Source organism: Cupressus sempervirens, chromosome 1, assembly GCF_028749045.1.
Source record: "Cupressus sempervirens isolate cs-2001-9-10 chromosome 1, ASM2874904v1, whole genome shotgun sequence".
Lineage (NCBI taxonomy): Eukaryota > Viridiplantae > Streptophyta > Pinopsida > Cupressales > Cupressaceae > Cupressus > Cupressus sempervirens.
This window is the reverse complement of record NC_143118.1, coordinates 808,577,649-808,598,766: the sequence shown is the minus strand read 5'-3', so window position 1 is coordinate 808,598,766 and position 21,118 is coordinate 808,577,649. Positions and strand designations below refer to the sequence as shown.

Here is a 21,118-nt window from a genome sequence, read left to right as displayed (position 1 = left end):
GTATGAATCAATTCTAGAATATCATCAAATGAATATGTCTTGCTCTTGAAACTAGACTTTGTCATTTTTCCCAATTGACATTGTTTACACTTAACATTATCAGGTTTCTTTAGTTTTGGAAAACCTATTACTCTTTTCATCTTACTAATACTAACCAAATTGTCAAAATTTACATGAAATAACCTCTTGTGCCATAACCATAAGTCTTCATATCGTGCAAACAAACATGTCTCATTAGATATATCTAGATAGAACAAGTTACCTCTTGTTTGATCATCACTTCCAATTAATTCACCATCAACATCAAATATTTTGGCCTTCCTGTGATGGAATTCAACTTTGTATCTTGATTTGTTCAACTATAAAACACTTAACAAATTTTAGTTAATTCCTTCAACCCAATAAATATTGTCACACTTGATCTTATCAATCAATTGTATTGATTCATTACCAAACTTAACACATCTACCCTTGTATGGTCCAATATTATTCTCAATTTTACTTTTATCACTAGTCCTATGATTTAAAAAACCACTATTTATCGACTATGGAAGTTAGCATGCAAAGAACATTAAACAAATGTTAGAACATTCAAAAAACAAACAATAAAACTCACATATAGATTAGACAAAAGGAAGTGTAAAAGGGAATGCAAACCAAAGGAAGAGAACCCAACATGCCTCCTTGATTGTGTAGATGTGTCCAACAATGGAGATGTATGCTCAAACATGCTTCAAGCCTTCAATAGATAGGAGCCTTCAAAGGGGTAAAACATGGTGTATGGGGTGAGTATGGGTTCTTGCATGGTAAGGGTGAGTTTTGATGATTTTTTCTTCAAAGGGACATTATAAGTTTGCATGAGAGTTGGTTCTTAATTGTGAAGGGAGAGGGTTTCATGTATAGGCCAAGGATGAGAGAATGGAAGTCCAAGATGCAAGGATGAACGAAGGATGAGGGAGGGCTAGGATGAAAGGAAGGGAGAGCACATGTATTGTGCTTCTTCAAATCCATAGCCTTGTGACAAGTGTCACAAGGGGATTGGATGTGAGGGGATGGTCAAAGTCGAGAGTCAAAGGGAATTATGAGGGAGAAAGAGTGTGGAAGAGGGATGCAAGAGCCTTTAAAGAGCCATTAAGGAATGTAAGAGCCTTTAATTCTTTTGGATAGGAATGTAAGAAGGATAGGATAGAAGTTTGACTCTTCTTTGGCTTATGGCTTCTTAATCCTTGGTTAAATTTGTGCACATTCTTAGGGAAGGGATTAGGCTTAGCGTAGGATGAGATTAGGATGCAAGTGGCATGTTAGAGGGATGTAAGTGGGATAGCACTTATGAGATGGGTTAACTAGTTGACTAAGAGGGATTAGCATGGGTGAATGGATTAGATTTAGCTAATGATAGGGATTTAGGGATAGTTAGGGGTTGTGAATTGATTTAAAATGATTTATTAAATCAAAAGGGATTTTTGGAAATAAAATAAAATATAATATATTTATACATTTATTTAATTTAATAGAGGAATAGAGATTTAATTGATAATTTAACTTTGGGTTATCATTTAATTTTATCAACTAGACTATAGTTAATTAAACGAATTAATTGACTAGGGGATGACATTGAGTTAATTAAATATTTAATATTTAATCAATGATGCCTTGGGAGATGACTAAATAAGATTACTTAAGTGATGCAATCAAATTTAGGTGTCTAGTTTTTTCCCCTCTTTGAGATAGTGTTGAAACAATATTGTTTCAAAGAAGTTTGAAGGTGAATGATACGATGAATATTTTTTTTTAAAGAAAAAAAGTTTCCCAAGTCTCAAAAAGAAAGAGGAGAGACTGGACTATGTAATGCCCCCTCGAGAAGGTTGGGGGAGAAGATGAGGCCCGATGAATTCTTGAAAAGCACAAGATTTGGGGGCAAGTGGGATGACTCAGAGTGGCGAAGAGAAGAGGAACATGGACTCATGCTCTCACTACGGGAGAATGAGATGAAGGAGAACCATGTACACAAGAATAACCATGAGTTAAGCACTCATGTTTGGGATGGGGTGGGACTAGTTGTTGATACTGTGGGAGTGATGGATAGAGATGTTGGATCATGATTGTAGGACTAATTAGATGAGATTCTTGGATAGGATGTAAAAAATTGGTGTGATTTTTGTGGAAGGGAATGGTGAAGGAATCCATTTAAGATTGAGTGTGGGGGTGTTCCAAAGGGGAGTACCACCATGTAGTTGAGCACTTATTTCGATATAGGAATATTAGAGATATGCCAAGGTTATGAAGAAAATCAAGGCCTTTAAACCAATATTACATAGGACCAACTCAAAAAAAACACACAAGGATTGCCCCAACATCACACATGAATCATGGAGGAATCAAAGTGGAAACAATACTAGGTAACCCAAAAGAAACTGGTATTTCCCAAATGCACCATGTAATTATAAGTGATCATATGTTTGGAATATGCAAGAGTCACATCCAACTGACTCACAAGTAGAAAAGAAAAAGACAAAAGACCTGATCAAGACCTTGCTCTCAAAGTGACCCATTTGCAACACACCATGATATAAAAGATCGTGATGACCTTGAGGAGGGAACAAAAAAATTGCCTGGAAAAGATACCTGAAAGAACCAAATTTTTGAAATTTTGGAAAAGAAAAAGGAATCAAAAGAAAGAGAAAATCCATAAAAAGTAACCCTTTTACAAAGAGATCGGTAGGCCTAGATATTGACGGACCAAGATTAGACATGAGGAAGGATGCATCCTGCAAGGACCTATTGGTGGTATTTAGAATGGTGATAGGATTTAGACAAACTGAGACTTTTAGGACAACAGTTGGATAACAAAGGATCTCACATGAGGACTGTTTGAAATTCATAGCCATGAGAACTGCAAAATTTGGTCAAATGTGAACTGACACGAAAAGTTGGGATGTATAAAATGGGACCAAGAGAAGAATGGACATTGGGATATACAATAGAAGAACCAGATATTTAATAAGGATCACTATTAAAAAGCTCAGTATGATAGGATAGAGGAGGAAAAGCTAAAGATGAAAAGATAGTGGATGAAAGGCTTGGGATGAGAAGATAGCAGATGAAAAGCTTAGGATGATAAGACATCAGATGAAAATATCAAGATGAGGAGATAGTGGATCTAAGGCTTGGGATGAGAAGATAGCAGATAAAAAGCTCGAGATGAGAAGACATTAGATGAAAATCTTAGGATGAGGAAATAGTAGATGAAAATCTTGGGATGAGGAGATAGGGGGTATGAAAAGCTCATAATGAGGAGATAGCAGATGAAAAGATTGGGATGAGGAGATAGCAGATGAAAGGCTTAGGATGAGAAGACATTAGATGAAAATGTCAGCATAAGGAGACAGTGGATGAAAATCTCGGGATGAGGAGATAGGGTGGATAAAAAAATTAGAATGAGGAGATAGCAGATGAAAACCTTGGGATGAGGAGATAGCGGATGAAAATCTTAGGATGAGGAGATAGGGGGGATGAAAAGCTTAGGATGAGGAGATGTGGATGAAAAGTTTGAGATGAGGAGATAGCAAATGAAAATCTTTGGATGAGGAGATAGGGGGGATGAAAATCTCAAGATGAAGAGATAGCAGATGAAAAGATCAAGATGAGGAGATAGTAGATGAAAATCATAAGATGAGGAGATAGTGAATGAAAATCTCAAGATGAGGAGATAGGGGGATGAACAGCTCAGGATGAGGAGATAGCGGATGAAAAGCTCAGGATGAGGAGATAGCGGATGAAAAGCTCAAGATGAGGAGATAGCAGATGAAATGCTTGGGATGAGGAGATAGGGGGGATGGAAAGCTTAAGATGAGGAGATAGCGGATGAAAATCTTTGGATGAGGAAATAGGGGGGATGAAAAGCTCAAGATGAGGAGATAGAGGATAAAATGCTCAGGATGAGGAGAATTTAGATTGATGGTGGATAGGGTGATGTGGAGAAGGGAATTATATACCTTAAGGAGTGGGAAGGATGTGTTAGATTATGGTGACTAATTAGGAAAGTACTGTACATACTTTATAATTAGTGGGGTTCGGGGAAAAATAAATAAATATGGTATTATTCGTAGATTCGCCACTAAAGTTATGGCTAATTTATGGTCGACATGTTATAACCCTAAAGCGATTTAATACTTGTATAAAAGGGTTTAGGGTTGGGTATTTTTTCATTATGTTGTGATGTGAAATTGGTTCTTGCGGCAGTATTGAGCTGTAAGGGATTACAAATTGTAATTAGGTTGTAATCACTAGATTGTAATAAGATGGGACTTGCTGTTTGGTGGACGTAGCCTAGGGATTGGGTGAACCACGTTAAATCTTGGTGCCTTGTGTTCATTTCTGTGTGATCTATTATTTTCTGTTATTGGTTATATTTGCATGTAGTTTTTATTTCTGTCTGTGGTTTATCCTAACAAGTAGTATCAGAGCCTAGTTGTTTTTCAGTTATCCTCCATAGGAAAGTTTCACAGTTGAGTGGGAGTCTCACGATTGAGTGGGAGCAATGGTAGATGAGGGTAAGCTGAGGGTTGATAGGTTTAATGGGAAGAACTTCCAGTTATGGAAGATGCAAATGGAAGACTATCTATATCAGAAGGATTTATGGAAGCTGTTGGAAGGCAAAGCCAAGAATCAGGGAACTATGTCAAAGGCTGAATGGGATCTTTTGGATAGAAAGGCACTCGGAAGCATTTGGTTATGCTTGACACCATCGGTGGAATTTAATATTACAAAAGCAAAGACGACAAAAGATTTGATGAAAACCCTAGCGACACTGTATGAAAAGCCCTCCGCTTCAAACAAGGTATTTCTCATGAAACATTTATTTAATATGAAAATGGCAGAAGGTGGATCTGTTGCAGATCATTTAAATGAGTTTAATACTATTACTACTCAGTTATCTTTTGTGGGTATCAATTTTGATGAAGAAATTAGAGCTCTCTTGATTTTGTGTTCTTTGCTTGAAAGTTGGAATGGCTTGGTAATGGTGGTGAGTAATTCTATTCGTGGATCTAGTACCCTAAAATATGATGATGTGATCAGTGTTTTTTTGAGTGAGGAAACTCGTAGGAAATCCTCAGGTGGATCTACATTAGGAAGTGCTTTGAATGCACAAAGCAGGGGCTGAATGACTGAGAGAGAAAGTAACTCTAGAAATCATGGGAAATCAAGAGGAAAGTCAAAGGGGAGGAGGTCTCAATTGAGAGGACCAAACGATTGCTGGTACTGTGGGAAACTAGGGCACAAAAAGAAAGATTGTTGGAATCGAAAGAAAAATGAAGGAGATAAATCAAATGGAGACAAGGAGGAAAATGTGGTAAGTAAAAAATCCAAAGAGGATGCTTTGCTTCTGTCTTTAGAAAGTGTAGATGATTCATGGGTTTTAGATTCTGGTGCTTCATTTCATGCTACACCTCATAGAGATTATTTCATTGATCATGTCCAAGAGGATTTTGGGCTTGTTTATTTGGGGTCTAATGAACCTTGTCAAATTGTTGGAAAGGGAAAAATTAAGATTAAGTTGTAGAATGGGAATCATTGGCTACTACATGAGGTAAGACATGTTCCAAGGCTGAGTAGGAATTTAATTTCAGCAGGGCAACTCGGTGATGAGGGTTTTGTAGTTACTTTTAATGATAAAAATTGGAAAGTTTCAAAAGGTTCCCTTGTAGTAGAAAAAGGTGTGAAAGTATGCACCTTATATCTTTGTGCAGGTCATATTGTTCCTTCTACTTTGATTGTTTCAGAGAAAAATGAATGTTCAGGAACAATTGTTGCTATTGAGCAGGGAGAACAAATAGCTGTTGTAGATTCTGATACAGCACTGTGGCACAACAGACTTGGGCACATGAGTGAGAAAGGTATGAAAGTACTTCATTCAAAGAAATTTTTACCAGGTCTAAAATGTGTTAATATGGATTTTTGTGAAAGTTGTGTGTATGGAAAAAAAAAGAGAGTGAGTTTTGTAAAGACTGGGAAGGAAAACAAAAAGGAGAAATTAGAGCTTGTGCATACAGATGTATGGGGACCAGCTCAGGTATCTTCCCTTGGTGGCTTTCATTATTATGTTACATTTATTGATGATGCAACTAGAAAAGTATGGGTTTATTTCCTTAGACAGAAATCTGATGTATTTCAAATTTTTAAGAAATGGAATGCTTGGCTGAAAATGAGACTGGTAAGAAATTAAAATGTCTCAGATCTGATAATGGTGGTGAGTATTGTGGTCATGAATTTGAAGATTATTGCTCCTCTAATAGTATTCGTAGATAGAAAACTATTCCAAGGACTCCATAGGAAAATGGAGTGGTTGAACACATGAACATAACTATAATGGAGTGTGCAAGGAGCATGAGGTTGCATGCTGGGTTGCCCTTACACATGTGGGCAAAGGTTGTCAATACTGCAGTATATTTGATTAATAGAGGTTCCTCTACTCCTTTGGGCTGTGGTATTCTAGAGGAGGCATGGACTGGTAAGAAGGTGAGTTATTCTTTTCTCAAGACCTTCAGTTATGAAGCTTTTTCTCATATAGACTTTGAAAATAGAACCAAGCTAGAAGCTAAATCAAAGAAATGTGTCTTTGTTGGATATGGCATTAATGAATTTGGTTATAGGCTTTGGAATTTTGAAAATCATAAAATTGTTAAAAGTCGAGATGTCATAGTCAATGAGAAAGTGTTGTACAAAGATCTATTGCAGCAACATGAGAAGAAAGAAGATGATTATGTAGTGTTGGATGATACTCCAAAAGCTATTGTTCTAGCCATTGCTCATGATGTGCAACAACTGCAACAACAAATACCACACATACCAGTGAATGTTAGATGGTCAAAGAGGCAAATTAGACCTCCACAAAGATTTTCTCCCTTTTTGTATTCTATTTTACTTACTGATGCTGGTGAACCTCAAAGTTATGATGAAGTTGTGCAAGTGGATACTAAGATTCAGTGGGAGTCTGTAATGAAAGATGAAATGGACTCTTTGCTGAAGAATAAGACATGGTATTTGTGCAAGTTGCTTGCAGGTAAAAAGGCTTTACAGAATAAGTGGGTTTACAGGTTGAAATAAGAGGAAGGAGGTAAGAAAATATTTAAGGCCAGGTTAGTTGTAAAAGGATTTGCATAGAAAAAGGGAATTGACTTTGATGAGATATTTTCTCCTGTTGTTAAAATGACTTCTATCCGTACTATTTTAAGTCTTGTGGCTATTGAAGATTTGCATTTAGAGTAGTTGGATGTTAAAACAGCCTTCCTTCATGGTGATTTGGATGAAGAAATCTATATGGCTCAGCCACAGGGATTTGAGGTCAAAGGTAAGGAGAACTTAGTGTGCAAATTGAAGAAAAGTTTATATGGCTTGAAGCAAGCACCTTGGTAATGGTATCTGAAATTTGACAGGTTTATGTATGAGCATGGCTATAATAGGTGTCATTCAAATTATTGTGTTTATTTTAAGAGGTTGGATGATGATAGCTACATTATTTTATGTTTATATGTTGATGATATGCTTGTAGCTGGGTCTAACATGGATCATATTAAGGGGCTGAAATGCCAATTTAACATGCATTTGAATTGAAGAATTTGGGGGTAGCAAAAAAAATCCTTGGTACGAAGATTTGCAAAGATACAAAGAACAAAACATGGACGCTATCTCAGGCTGATTATGTTGAGAAGGTGTTGCAACGTTTCTCTATGGAGAATGCTAAAGCTGTCAGCACACCTTTACCTAGTCATTTGAAATTGACTAAGGAGATGTGTCCTAAGACACAGGAAGAGGAGGATAAGATGTCTAAGGTACCCTATGCTTCAATTGTAGGAAACTTGATGTATGCTATGGTATCCACTAGGCCAGATATTGCCCATGCAGTGGGAGTCATTAGCAGGTATATGAGTCATCCAGGATTTGAGCATTGGAATGCTATCAAGTGGATTCTCATATATTTGAGAGGAACATCCAATAAGTGTTTACACTTTGGGGGCTCTACTACTGATTTGCAGGGCTATGTTGACTCAGATTTGGCAGGGGATATTGATACCAGGCAGAGTACGATAGGTTATGTCTTTACTTTTGGTGGGGTAGCTGTGAGCTGGGTTTCTAGGTTACAGAAGATTAATGCTCTGTCCACTACAGAGGCAGAGTATGTTGCTGCTACAGAGGCAACCAAGGAGATGACATGGCTTCAGTTCTTCTTGGAAGAATTAGGACATGCTCAGAAGGATAATTATTTGTTCACAGATAGTCAGAGTGCCATTCTTCTTGCAAAGAATTCAGCTCTACATTCTAAGACCAAACACATACAGTTGCGGTACCATTTCATTCAGTCAGTTTTTGAGGATGGACAGTTAAAGTTGGAGAAGATACATACCAATGAAAATCCAGCAGATATGTTGACAAAGGTTGTAACACGGGAGAAGCTGAACTCCTCTTCAGCTTTGGTTGGTCTTTTAGACTGAACATGAATAAAAGAACATCATAGTCCAAGGTGTTTTGATCCGGTGGGAACCCCATGTGGTAGTGGTATTGCTACAGGATCAGTCTCCAAGTGGGAGATTGTTGTTTAGTGTAGAGCCTGATCAATCCCCAAGTGGGAGATGGTTAGATTATGGTGACTGATCAGGAAAGTACTGTACATACTTCATAATTAGTGGGGTTCGAGGATTTTTTTTTTTTTTTGGGTACTATTCATAGATTCGCCACTAAAGTTATGGCTAATTTATGGCTGACATGTTATAGCCCTAAAATGGTTTAATACTTGTATAAAAGGGTTTAGGGTTGGGTATTTTTTCATTATGTTGTGATGCGAAATTGGTTCTTGCAGCGCTATTGAGCTGTAAGGGATTACAGATTGTAATTAGGTTGTAATCACTTGATTGTAATAAGATTAGACTTGTTGTTTGGTGGACGTAACCCAGGGATTGGATGAACTACATTAAATCTTGGTGCCTTGTGTTCATTTCTGTGTGATCTATTATTTTCTATTATTGGTTATATTTGTATGTACTTTTTATTTCTGTCCGTGGTTTATCCTAATAGGATGCATCCCAATGGTGACAATTGGATTGTGATCAAGGTTTGCAACAAGGATGAGAAAAGGGTTAAGAATGTGAGTGGATGAGTTGAAAGATGTGCGATGGGATGGTGCAGTTGATGATATATTTCTAGGAGCATTTAGGATATGAATGGATGACATTGGGGTAGATAGGGATAGCCAAGAGCTAGATACCAATGACAAGGGATGTACCGGGTGATGAAGAGATGGAGGTAATGTTAGGATGTGTAAGGATAGATAGAAATAGGAACGGTGGATAGAAGGATAAAGGAATGCAAAAATATAGGTATTGGGAGATGAATGGTGTCGTGGATGACTAGATGGAAATGGGATTAGAAATGGGAGATGGAAAGATGGACACAATACAGTCTCTAAGAAATATAGTTCCCCCAGTTATCATATGTCATTCAAGAGGTCTTTATGAGGGGTGTGTTAGGCAAGAAGATTAGTCAACAAGAGGATGTCGAAGGTAGATGGAATTTGGGATGGGAAAGGTGAATGAGGTAGAGGGTAACTATGATGGGTGGATGAGGTTGAAAATGAGGAGATGGAGGGATTGTATGGAAGAAAGAATGGGTGGATAAGGGATAGGTGGATACAAGCTAGTGATGGGGAAATGGATGTCAAAGAGGTGAGCAAAAGCATGCATCTAGTAGTGGCCTTTCATTTTTCTATCAATATTTGAAGGAGGTGAAATGGATAAGACGTGATTAGTATGGTGGGATGAGATGAGTATAATGGGTGCTGGAACTTTCACCCCAAGTGTGTAGAGAATTTGGATGGAGGGATTAAACATGACACTTGTTTGCCAAGTTTTTATCACAATACTTGTCAAAGCACTTGAATTGCTAAGATTTCACTAGTGGACACTTATTTTTATTTACTTTTTTTCTTTTTTGATGAATTTTTACTCATAGATGTTGGTAGGATGGGTGGATTTAGTAAGAATGAAAAAGATTGGATTAAATGAGTGGAATGGTGGGTGGGAGTTGGCAAATAATGGATGGGAAGACATAAGACTTGTGGGCAAATGGATGAGGAATTAGAAAGACCATCTTTGACACATAGCTTGAAAGGGGATGAAGTAGAGGGAAAGATGGTGTTGGACAAGATTAAAGAGAAAATGGAGTAGGAGAAATATAAGGACCAAAAGTAAAGTTGGAAGATGGAGGAGTGGAAGTGTAGGATAAGAAGCATAAGGACTACAAGTGAATTGAGGGGATGAAGGATGTGTATACGGAGATTTGGATAAATTATGAATGGACAAGGATTTTTTAGTAGCTGGAATGGATGCCAATTGAGATGTTTCTTTGAGATACATTTCTTTTATGAGTATCCACATGATTTTTGACCTTTTCAGATTGGGCCTTTATGACCTTTTGACTTTTTCTTTTGTTTGGATCAAATGTTTGTCTTCTTGAACAAGTTTTTTAGATGGGACATGTTGATACTTGGATTTATATTTTCTTAATTTTGGCATCCAATTTTCTTCTATTAGCCATGATATGGGAACAAAAGCATGGAGGATATGGAGGGATTATGGATGGAATTATAGAGGTTGAAAGTTGGAAGGGATTCAAGGATGAGTGCCTTTGATGATCTAGCTTGTGGACTTGAGGGGATGGGGTGATGGATTGGAACATAGGACATGGATGCATATAATTTCCCAAAATGGATGAAGGGAATGAAGGATAAGGACCTAAGACATATGAAAGCGAGGAAGGAGCAGGTCCCAAAATAGATGGAGGAGATAAAGGATTCATATTAGGTATATAAGGACCCAAAATGGATGGAAAAGGTGGAGGATTTAGATAAGGGATATAGTGACCCAAAATGGAGGGATGGAAAGAAGTAGTAGGTTAAGGGCCCAAAATAGATGTGGAATAAGATGGATGGGAACTTTGGGTGAAGATGGAAGGACTTGGGACCATGAAGGGATAGAAGGGATACCAACATCTAGAGATACACTTTTATTTATTTCTTCAATATGATGTTCATTATTTGGAATACAAGATGTGAGTCCATTAGTAGGTGAAGGAGTTGAAGTTTTAGATATGATAGTTAGGTCTTCTTTTGTAGATCTATCACCATGGATTATAGGAGATGTATGATCATGAAGTAGAGGAGATGGAGGGTCAGGATCTTGATTTGGAGTGAGGGAGGATAATATCTCTTGAGATGAAGTAGGTATAATGGTAGGAATTGGATATGGAGAGGATGGTAAAAGTGGAGAGTCAAAGGGAGTTATGAGTGAAAAAGGGATGCAAGAGGCTTTAAAGAGCCATTAAAGCATGTAGCAACCTTTAAGTCTTTTGGATAGGAATGTAAGAGGGATAGGATAGAAGTTTGATTTTGCTTTGGCTTAGGACTTCTTAATCCTTGGTTAAAGTTGTGTGCATGCTTAGGGAAGGGATTAGGCTTAGCTTAGGATGGGATTAGGATGCAAGTGACATGTTAGAGGGATGCAAGTGGGTGAGCACTTATGAGATGGGTTAATTAGATTACTAAGAGGGATTAGCATGGGTGAATAGGTTAGATTTAGCTAATGATAGGCATTTAGGGATTGTTAGGGGTTGGGAATTGATTTATAATAATTTATTAAATGAAAGGGGATTTTTGGGAATTAAATAAAATAGATTTATGCATTTATTTAATTTAATAGAGGAATAGGGATTTAATTGATAATTTGACTTTGGGTTGTCATTTAATTTTATCAATTGGACTATAGTTAATTAAATGAATTAATTAACTAGGGGATGACATTGGGTTAATTAAATATTAAATATTTAATCAATGATGCCTTAGGAGATGACTAAATAGGACTACTTAAGTGATGTAATCATATTTAGGTGTCTACACTATCAATTATCCACCTATCACTTTTATTCACATATGAGATTAACACAATTTTCTCATCTTAATCAAAATCTTCTTTCATAGTAACATAGACAACTTCTTCATCATTACTTTCAGATTCATTATCATTTTCTTCTTTAGAAATGTAACAAGATTTGTTACCTTTATGTTTATAGTCATTATTTCTCTTGTCATCTCGGTCATATCTTCTCCCTTTGTACTTTCTTTCCCTCTTTTCATCATTTTCTTCTTTGTTAGGACATCTTGTAGCAATGTGACCAACTTTATTACATGAAAAACAAATTAAGGAAGTTTACCTTTTTATTTCCCTTTGCCTAGCCATCAGTGCTTCAAGCTCATTAAGTTCATCATCAGAAGTGTCACTATCACATTTCACATATTTTCCTTTTCCTTTCTTACTAAGAATAAATTATGATTTAAAAGAAGATTCAATAGAGGTAGGAGTGAAGTTATCAAAATATGACATCTCAAAAGTAGTAAGCCTACCAATTACACCTTCTAGAGTTAGGTCATTACCTAGAGTACATCTCAGTTCTTGTATTGCAAAAATCATAATAACATAAATAGGACGTAGAGTTCTCAGTACCTTGCTAATTACATTTTCATCATCAATATTTTCATTGGCTCCTCTTATAGCATTTACAACCTCTTTAATTCGTCCATAGTTCTAGACTATATTCTCACCTTTTATGTCATTCTCATTTCATCAAACTTACCTCTCAAGCTCTCTGATTTTGCTCTCAGGACTCTTCTCTCCTCCATACATGGTTTGCAATGTATCCCACATTTCCTTAGCAGTCTTGCAGGGTTTAATGTCATCAAACACAACATAGCTTAGGGATGATGAAATCTCCAACATAGGTTGGTTGTGTTCTTTCTTCTCTTTTAGTTGTTGAGCTGTCAAAAGAACTATTCTTATCTCCACATATGCATTATCCACAAAATGTATTTCACCTTCTCCAATTCCTGCTAGATGCAACCTCATTAAACTTTTCCATGTAGGGAAGTTATCTTTGTTCAACCTAGGCACTTCCTTTTTGTACATCTTGATCTTTAGCTTCAAGTACCTTCAAACTTTTCTCTACAAGCACCAATTCTCTGATACCAATTGTTAAAACGTTTAGAATAACTAAGAAGGTGGGGGGGGGTGTTGTTAAAACGTTTAGAATAACTAAGAAGGGGGGGGGGTTGTTAAAATGTTTAGAATAACTAAGAGGGGAGGGGGCATGAATCAGTTATCCAAGGTCTAGATGTATCGATTGAACAAAAAAACACTTAACCTACTTCATATCTTCATATTCATTAGCTCGACCTCTATAGTAAACTTTTAGTAACATAAACTAGCAGTCCATGGTCCTAAATATAACAGACTTGCATAATGTAAACATTAATGGTAAATCATTACAAATAACATTCGCACAAGTTTGCCACTAGGATCTAACATGGAAAGCCAATTTGAGAAAAACCACCAACAACATGTCACCAATCTTTCACTCTTCTGAAGTTAGCTCTATTAGAAGCCAACCCTATTAAAGGTTACAAAACAAATTGTTAAATATGACCTTGTTAAATGATTTAATCACCCTATTTGGAGTGGCCTTGTTAGAGGACTTTAGAAAATTGCATTAGAATGCCACTTTGATTAAAGGATTTACATATGATTGTTAGGTCAACCTTGATTAAAGGATTTCAAAATGATACAATGGTTAGAAAGTAACAACGGGTTTGATTTGACAAATACAACTCACTTTGCAAATACAAATCTTATTTGGGCTCAAATGTTGATCCACTAACTAGCCTTCACTGTCATCTCAGTCTCTGATTCACTTGACAACCCTTCAAGCAGTCACTCTTCACCTCTTCTCAACTCTTCTCATCCTTTTGCTTAAGTTCCTCAATCAATAGCATCAACAACTACTCCAACCTTATTAGGTTAGCCCTTGTACCTCCTTAAATAGGTAATTTTGATATTTTTTCGCTTAAACACCACCATAGATCTTAGGGTTTGGTCAGATTCATTGAATCCTTCCAACATTTCATCTCTTCTTTCCTCTTCTACAAACTTCTCTAAACTTCTTCTTGAATCTTTGCATAGAAACACGCAAACATGGTTTCCTTTAATTTAAATATTCCAGGTCATCTATCCTTATCTTCAACACACTTTACATATTCCAAGAAATCAACTCTATCAGCTAGAAATTACAATTTCTCATAAACTATCAAAATGTTGTCCCTCAGCCAACACGGTGTTCTGACACTCGATCCTTACTAAGTTACTCGGTCGCTACTAATTTTCTTGTTTTGCACATATATTGTCACCTAGCCAATACTAATGCTTGGTCAATACTATTTTTTCTCAGCACATACTGGTGATCAGTCGACACTAGCATTAGTCAGCACAAACTTCAAGTTCCTTAATCTTCTACTCTGTTGCTCGGTCAAGCCTATGCATTTGGTCAATCTTTGATCACTTCTTCAAAGCTTTAGTACAATTATCTTCTTCACTTTAAACATGATTAAACAATCACTTTATCTTTTCAAAGTCTTACTAATCAAGTATCCATTGTACTTTCTTCTCATAACTCAACCTTTCCTCAAGTTGCTTTTGTTATGACCAACTTCCGAAATCCTCTTCATCAATCATCTAGATATGACACTAAAATTAGATAGCAAACTGTCTCACCAATAATTTTTGACATCAATGACAAAATAACAATTACTCTCCAACAAAATGTTGATGTTAAAAAATCCTTACACAATCAATTTCAGAAAACAGTTACATACTTCAAACAATATGACCGAATTCCTATACTTTCACATATTATCTTCTTTATCAATTGAAAATTGAAAATTTATTTGTGTCACCTATCTCACCATATCTATGCAAATTCAAAATATATCCCAGTACACTTTTGACCATGTTTACATACGCTAGCCAATTGAAACTCCAAAGATATTCATGGTACACACCAACTATATATTGATGGATTGAAATTCAAAATACTTGAAGTACATATTTGACCATATCTATCAACCAATTAAAATTTCAAAAACATGTTCTAGATACACAGTTATACAAATTTGACCATATTAGTTGAATGAAATTCAGACAAATGTACTTCTAAAATATTTGTTTAATATTGTGTGATGCTTGATATGTCTTGTCTACTTAAAATCCAGCTTCCAAAAAATTCAAATAGTTTAAGTTTCATATCACATTGTAGACATTAAATTTTGAATTCAAATTAAAAAATAAAAAACAAATCAATTCAGAATTAAACGATTTAGTGGTAGACCTCCCTAAAAAAACAAGCGCCTAAAATAGTAGAAAAAGCCTAGAGTTATGCATTTGAGATGTATGCTAGGTTTGGCAAATGTTATGTTGAGTTACGCATTTGGGATGTATGCTAACTTTAGCAAATGTTATGTCCAAGTGATCCAGGAGGAGAAAGCTGAGGAATATTATTATTATGATGGTACTCCCTACACTAGCAGAGAGATTAGAATCAGTATTTTGTTTGTTTGTATTGGCGTTTGCGCTGGACGGTTGAATGTGGGGAATTGAGCCGTGTACCTGAATGCCCTGCAAGTCCTGCTCCCGAGGACTGACTTGCTGTTCATAATCTTGTTTGTTTATTCACATGGGGGGAAACAAGCAAAATTTGAGCTCTGCGGAACCATTCAAACAATGCTAGTATTATCAATGCATGGAATCAAATCATGAGACTGTGCTTTGAATATATGACTATTGTGGATTTTGGTGAGGTTTTCTAAGAACAGAGTATAATAGAATAATAATTTAATGCAGAGTAGACAAGAGATTTGAATGCTTGAGAAATATAGAATGGGAAAAAATATATGATATGAGAAAGTATTAAGATTAGTGTGGGAAATTCGGAACGGAATTTTATACTGTGTTGGAGATGCATAAAAGAAAAAGAAAATACAGATTTGAATATGGAGATTTACTCAGTAAACACGGTGTGAGGCATGCGTGTTGGGTGTTCAGACGTATGGAAATCATTTTTTAAAAACTGGGAGTACAGATGTGAGTGTGATCTGAGCCAATAACTTGTTGGAATGCTATCATTAATTTCTGAATAGAAAGGGATTTGGCAGTGGAGATGCACTTAAAAAAATGAGTGGAGAATTTAATATATTAAGTATTTGAATATTGTGATATAGACAGTGAATATGTACTGATACATCATGCACACCTGTTTTGAGGTTGCTGTAATTGATTCATTTATCTAAAGATTCTTAATGATGTGGATCCAGTCGGACTTTTCTGCATGGGTTCAAAGCCAAAAACAAATGCTTTAGTCAGGGTCACTGACAATGGCTACTAAGAATGTTTATAATAGTTTTTGAAGAGAAAGAAATTTGAGTATTCAAATACATTAATCAAAATTGTAGAGATTCAAAAATATTGATCAAAATAGTAGAGATTTGAATATGGAAACATACACAGTGAGTATACCAAGGTCCTACTCTGAGCATCATGATTGCTTGAACTTTGAAGGTTGTGATTATTAATTCATTCATCCGGAGGCCTTGAATGATTTGGGTCCCTTTTGTGTCAGGGACCATGCATACACACATGGGATAAATTCTGAATCTCTGGCTTGGGGGCTATAACAAATTTCTGAGTAGAAATAGATTTGTGCTTGAGATGCATTTAAAAAATGGCTATAGTTTTGAAATTTGAATAGATTTGAATATGGAGCTATACACAGGGAGCATAGTCTGAGGCAAGTTACGTGGTTGTGATTATTGATTCAGTTATCCGGGGATATTGAATAATTTGGATCGCCTCCGACCTTTCTACATGGATGCAGAACCAAAAGCAACTACAGCGCAGTCATCGGCTTCTTCTATATTTAGTTTATTTAACACATCTTCCTCTAGTCCGCCTTTTTCTTCTTCATCCTCTTGTTCTTTTGCTATCGATCTCAGCACTTCCTCTCCGTCCAAAAGCAGGCCCGCACTGAAGCCATTAACTGTAAGGCTCTCAGATTTCCATCCACCAACAAATTCATCATCAATATCTTCCCATAAGTTTTCATGTCCACTGCCACCTAATTTATCAGATTCAAGCCTTTACAACTCACCCACGAACATCTCCCCTGCATCATCAGCCTTTGTTTCAGCCACCCAGTCTCCATTCCTATCACCTCGCCTTCTGCTGCCGACCGATTCTTCGGCTTCACAGTCTCCGAATTTATCAGGCCTATTGCAATTGCCCGATAATTCTGCTTCGCAATCCCCCTTTTTGACCCCATGTGATTCGGGGCTTCTGCAATTACCCAGCGATGTTGACCAGCAGGAGCAGCAACAAGAACGGCAGGAGCAAAAGCAGCAGCAACAACATTCCCCTCTTTCACACTCCGCTTCGCATTCAGACGACATTCCAAGCTGCTCGTACACACCTCCAGCTGAAGATCTTTGTAACCAGCTAGCAAATTATGTGTATGAAGACTTCGCGGATGATATCCACAAGTCCAAAGCCCAGGTAGGATCTGATCATGTCCCTCCTCGTGTATCATTTTCTTTTCCCGCACCTAGGACATCTTTTGCAAAAGGGCCCATGTCCCCTACTTCCTCAGGCAGGCTGAGAAGCTGCGATGTCTACATTGGGATCCATGGCCAAAGCTCCTCACTGCTAAGGTTCTCCAAGTGGCTTCATGCTGAGCTCGAGCTTCAGGGGATAGCCTGTTTTGCAGCAGACCGGAGCCGTTATTCAGATAGTCAAAGCCATGATATTGCAGATAGGATCATCTGCTCCGCAACTTTTGGAGTCGTTATCATAACCAAGAACACATTTCTTAACCCTTTTGGCATAGAGGAAATCAGATTGTTTCTTCAGAGGAAGAACTTGGTTCCCATATTTTTTGACATCAAGCAGTCGGACTGCACGGCCAAGGATATCATCGAGAAGAAGGGAGAAATGTGGGAGAAGCAGGGGGGTGAATTGTGGAGGGTTTTTGCGGGGCAGGAAAAGGAATGGAAGGAAGCAGTTGAAGGACTTAGCAGGACGCAGGATTGGAAACTAGAGGCTTGCAATGGAAATTGGAGGATCTGCATTTTAAGGGCCGTTAGTTTGTTGGGGAATAAACTTGGGAGGAAGTCAGTTGCAGAGAGGGAGAGAGAGAAGAAGGAAAGGGCGGAGGGGGAAGAATTTCCTTTCCCAAGGAACACTGGGTTTGTGGGAAGACAAAAGGAACTGAACGAAATTGAGAAAATTTTATTTGGGAGGGCTGCTGCTGACGAAGAAGAGGATTTCCAATTGAGTCGCATTGGGAAATATGGGAAAGATAGATGGCAAGAGGGTGCACTTGCAGAGAGCTTCGAGCCTAGAAGAAGAAGTGATGCGGATAACTGGGCTGGGTTAGGTTTTAGTGAAGGTTATATAGAAGGGCGAAAGAGTGAATCAGATAAATGGATATGGCAGGAAGCTAAGAAGGAGGCAGACACACTCAAACATAAAGGAAGAGGGCAATTAGAGACAAAGAGATGCAAAGAACCAACCTTAGAGGCATGGATTGAACCGCCTCTGGAGCTAATAAGCAAAGGCAGAAGTCCACCACAATTGCGTATGAAGCCAAAGCCAACACAAAGAGCAAAACATGGGCATAAGCATAAGGAGCAGAATAGTAGATCAGAAGCTGTAAACCTGAGATATGGGAGTGGGATTGTCAGCATATGTGGAGTTTCAGGAATTGGTAAGACTGAATTGGCTCTAGAATTCGCTTACAGATTCTCTCAGAGGTACAGAATGGTGTTGTGGGTGGGAGGTGAATCCAAATATTTCCGTCAAAATTTTCTGAATTTGTCATTGGTTTTAGGTCTGGATGTCAGTACAGACACCCAAATTAGTCCCGAGAAGGGTCGGGTGAAGACCTTTGAGGAACAGGAATATGAAGCCTTCCAAAGAGTAAGGAGAGAATTGCTAAGAGACGTGCCTTATTTGCTTGTTATAGACAATTTGGAAAGTGAGATGGATTGGTGGGATGGCAGAGACATTTTGGAGTTGCTTCCTCGCATCAATGGAGCCACTCATGTAATAATAACCACTCGACTTTCCCGGGTAATGAATTTTGAGCCTCTAGAATTATCATACCTATCAAAAGTTGAGGCAATGTTTCTGATGAAAGGGAAGAGGGATTTGCCTTCACAGGAGTTGGATGCATTGACAAGCATAGAGGAGAAATTGAGTCGTTTGACTTTTGGTTTGGGAATTGTTGGAGCAATGCTATCAGAGCTTTCAATTGCACCTTCAGCGCTATTGGAGGCCATCAATAAGGTGCCCTCACGAGAGCTAACGTGGACAGCGAGGGATGATCCAACATTAAAGAATAACCCATTCCTTGTGCAGCTTCTAGGTCTAAGTTTCTCCATTCTTAACCATTCAAATAGACCAAGGGATCTAGCATCTAGAATGGCTTTGGTTGGAGGGTGGTTTGCACCTGCTCCAATCTCCATTTCTTTGTTAGCTTCTGCAGCCCACAAGGTTTCTGCCCAAAGAAATGGCATGTATTTGTGGAAAAAATGTGCGAAATTCTTATGCTGCTGTTGTTTAACTTCTCAAAGTAGGAGATCGGAAACAGAAGCTGTTTCTTTGCTACTTAGATTTGGCATTGTGAAAAGAACAAGCCGGCAAGGATGGATTCAGTTTCATGATATAATTCAGCTATATGCAAGGAAGAAAGGAGGGATTCCGGCTGCCAAGGCAATGACACAAGGGATCAGGAAGAAAGGGGTTGTGTCTCTTCATCCTGAACATTTTTGGGCAGCTTGTTTTCTCTTATTTGGATTTGGAAATGAACCAATGATGGTAGAATTCAAAGCCATGGAACTGATTTCTTTCATCAAGAAAGGGGTTCTTCCACTTGCAGTCCGTTCCTTTACAGCATTTTCTAGATGCCATGCTTCCATGGAGCTCTTGAGACTTTGTACCAATGCATTGGAGGAAGTAGAGAAGTCATTTGTATCCCAGATTCAGGATTGGTGTGACAAATCTCTTTGTTGGAGAAAGGGAAATAATTCCAATTATCAAGTAGATGAATATGTATGGCAGGATGTTACCCTACTGAAAGCTCTTCTTCTAGAAACCCGAGCAAAGCTTATGCTAAAAGGAGGACAATTTGATGCCGGCGAAGAGCTTTGCAGAACCTGTATCAGTATCAGGACTGTGATGTTGGGACATGATCATCCTCAAACATTAGCTGCCCAAGAGACACTAGCCAAGGTAGTCAGGTACAGAAGTAAAATGTAGCTTAGTTTATTTGGCTATGTACACAGTTGTTGGATTGTTACAGCTGTACTTAAAGATAGCTACTCTAGTTTTGACAATATCTTGAGAGCGGATGACACCCACAATCAAATCCAGAAGCAAAAATTTACATTTCAAATGGATTGTGGAAATCTGATAAGATTATTTAACACCCAAAGCCTTCTTTTTATAATCTTTAAATTTGATGTTACATCATACATGTACATTGAACATGACTTCTCAATCCAAAAACTTGGAGTATTTACTTGTGAAGTTTGGAAATGCTTCCGAGGACTTATTTTCTGCTCAATGGTTTTGCTTAAATTGGTTCATATATTGGCAAGGCTTGCAGACATTACATAAAAACCCCATCCATAGGTATCAGGGACTCAGGGAGAGAACTACTGGTAAGATCCATTAAGGCTTCATGCTAACTTGACAACCCCTTCTAACTGCTGTGTTTAGTTTGTGTTGAACAGAGGATCTTATAGTAATCTGTTGTTTATGGTAATGATTGTGTTAGAATTTTTACATCGACGTTTTGGATCACACTCTGTGACCCATAATCGGAATTAGAAGAGAGCTGAAGGAGAAAACAGTAAATAGATTGCAGGCTCAAACATTGCTGTCAAGGAAATTATATTTAGACTTGCATTGTTATCCACGGTTTGGCCTGTATTTGTGTACACCTCATGTTTTCGTTTCTTTCTTGGACTGGGATGGCCAGAGTTTTGTTTTACTGGGTTCATGATCCTATCTTATTTCCTTAAGTTAATTATTAGCAGGAGTTCAAATTGTTGTATATATGCTTTCTATTCGTATCTATTGTGATTGTTGATGACATAAGATTTCCAAAGTGCAAATGGCTTGTGCCCTAATTC

General features: G+C 37.6%; 1 protein-coding gene across 1 annotated transcript; it reads left to right on the top strand.

Moving 5' to 3' along the window:
- The first annotated feature begins 16,372 nt into the window (after window positions 1-16,372).
- LOC149580334 (P-loop containing nucleoside triphosphate hydrolases superfamily protein) lies at window positions 16,373-20,857 on the top strand. Its single transcript, XM_089813539.1, has one exon. It carries the CDS (start codon window positions 16,794-16,796, stop codon window positions 20,238-20,240), a length of 3,447 nt encoding a protein of 1,148 aa, XP_089669665.1. The 5' UTR covers window positions 16,373-16,793; the 3' UTR covers window positions 20,241-20,857.
- The last annotated feature ends 261 nt before the right edge of the window (window positions 20,858-21,118 follow it).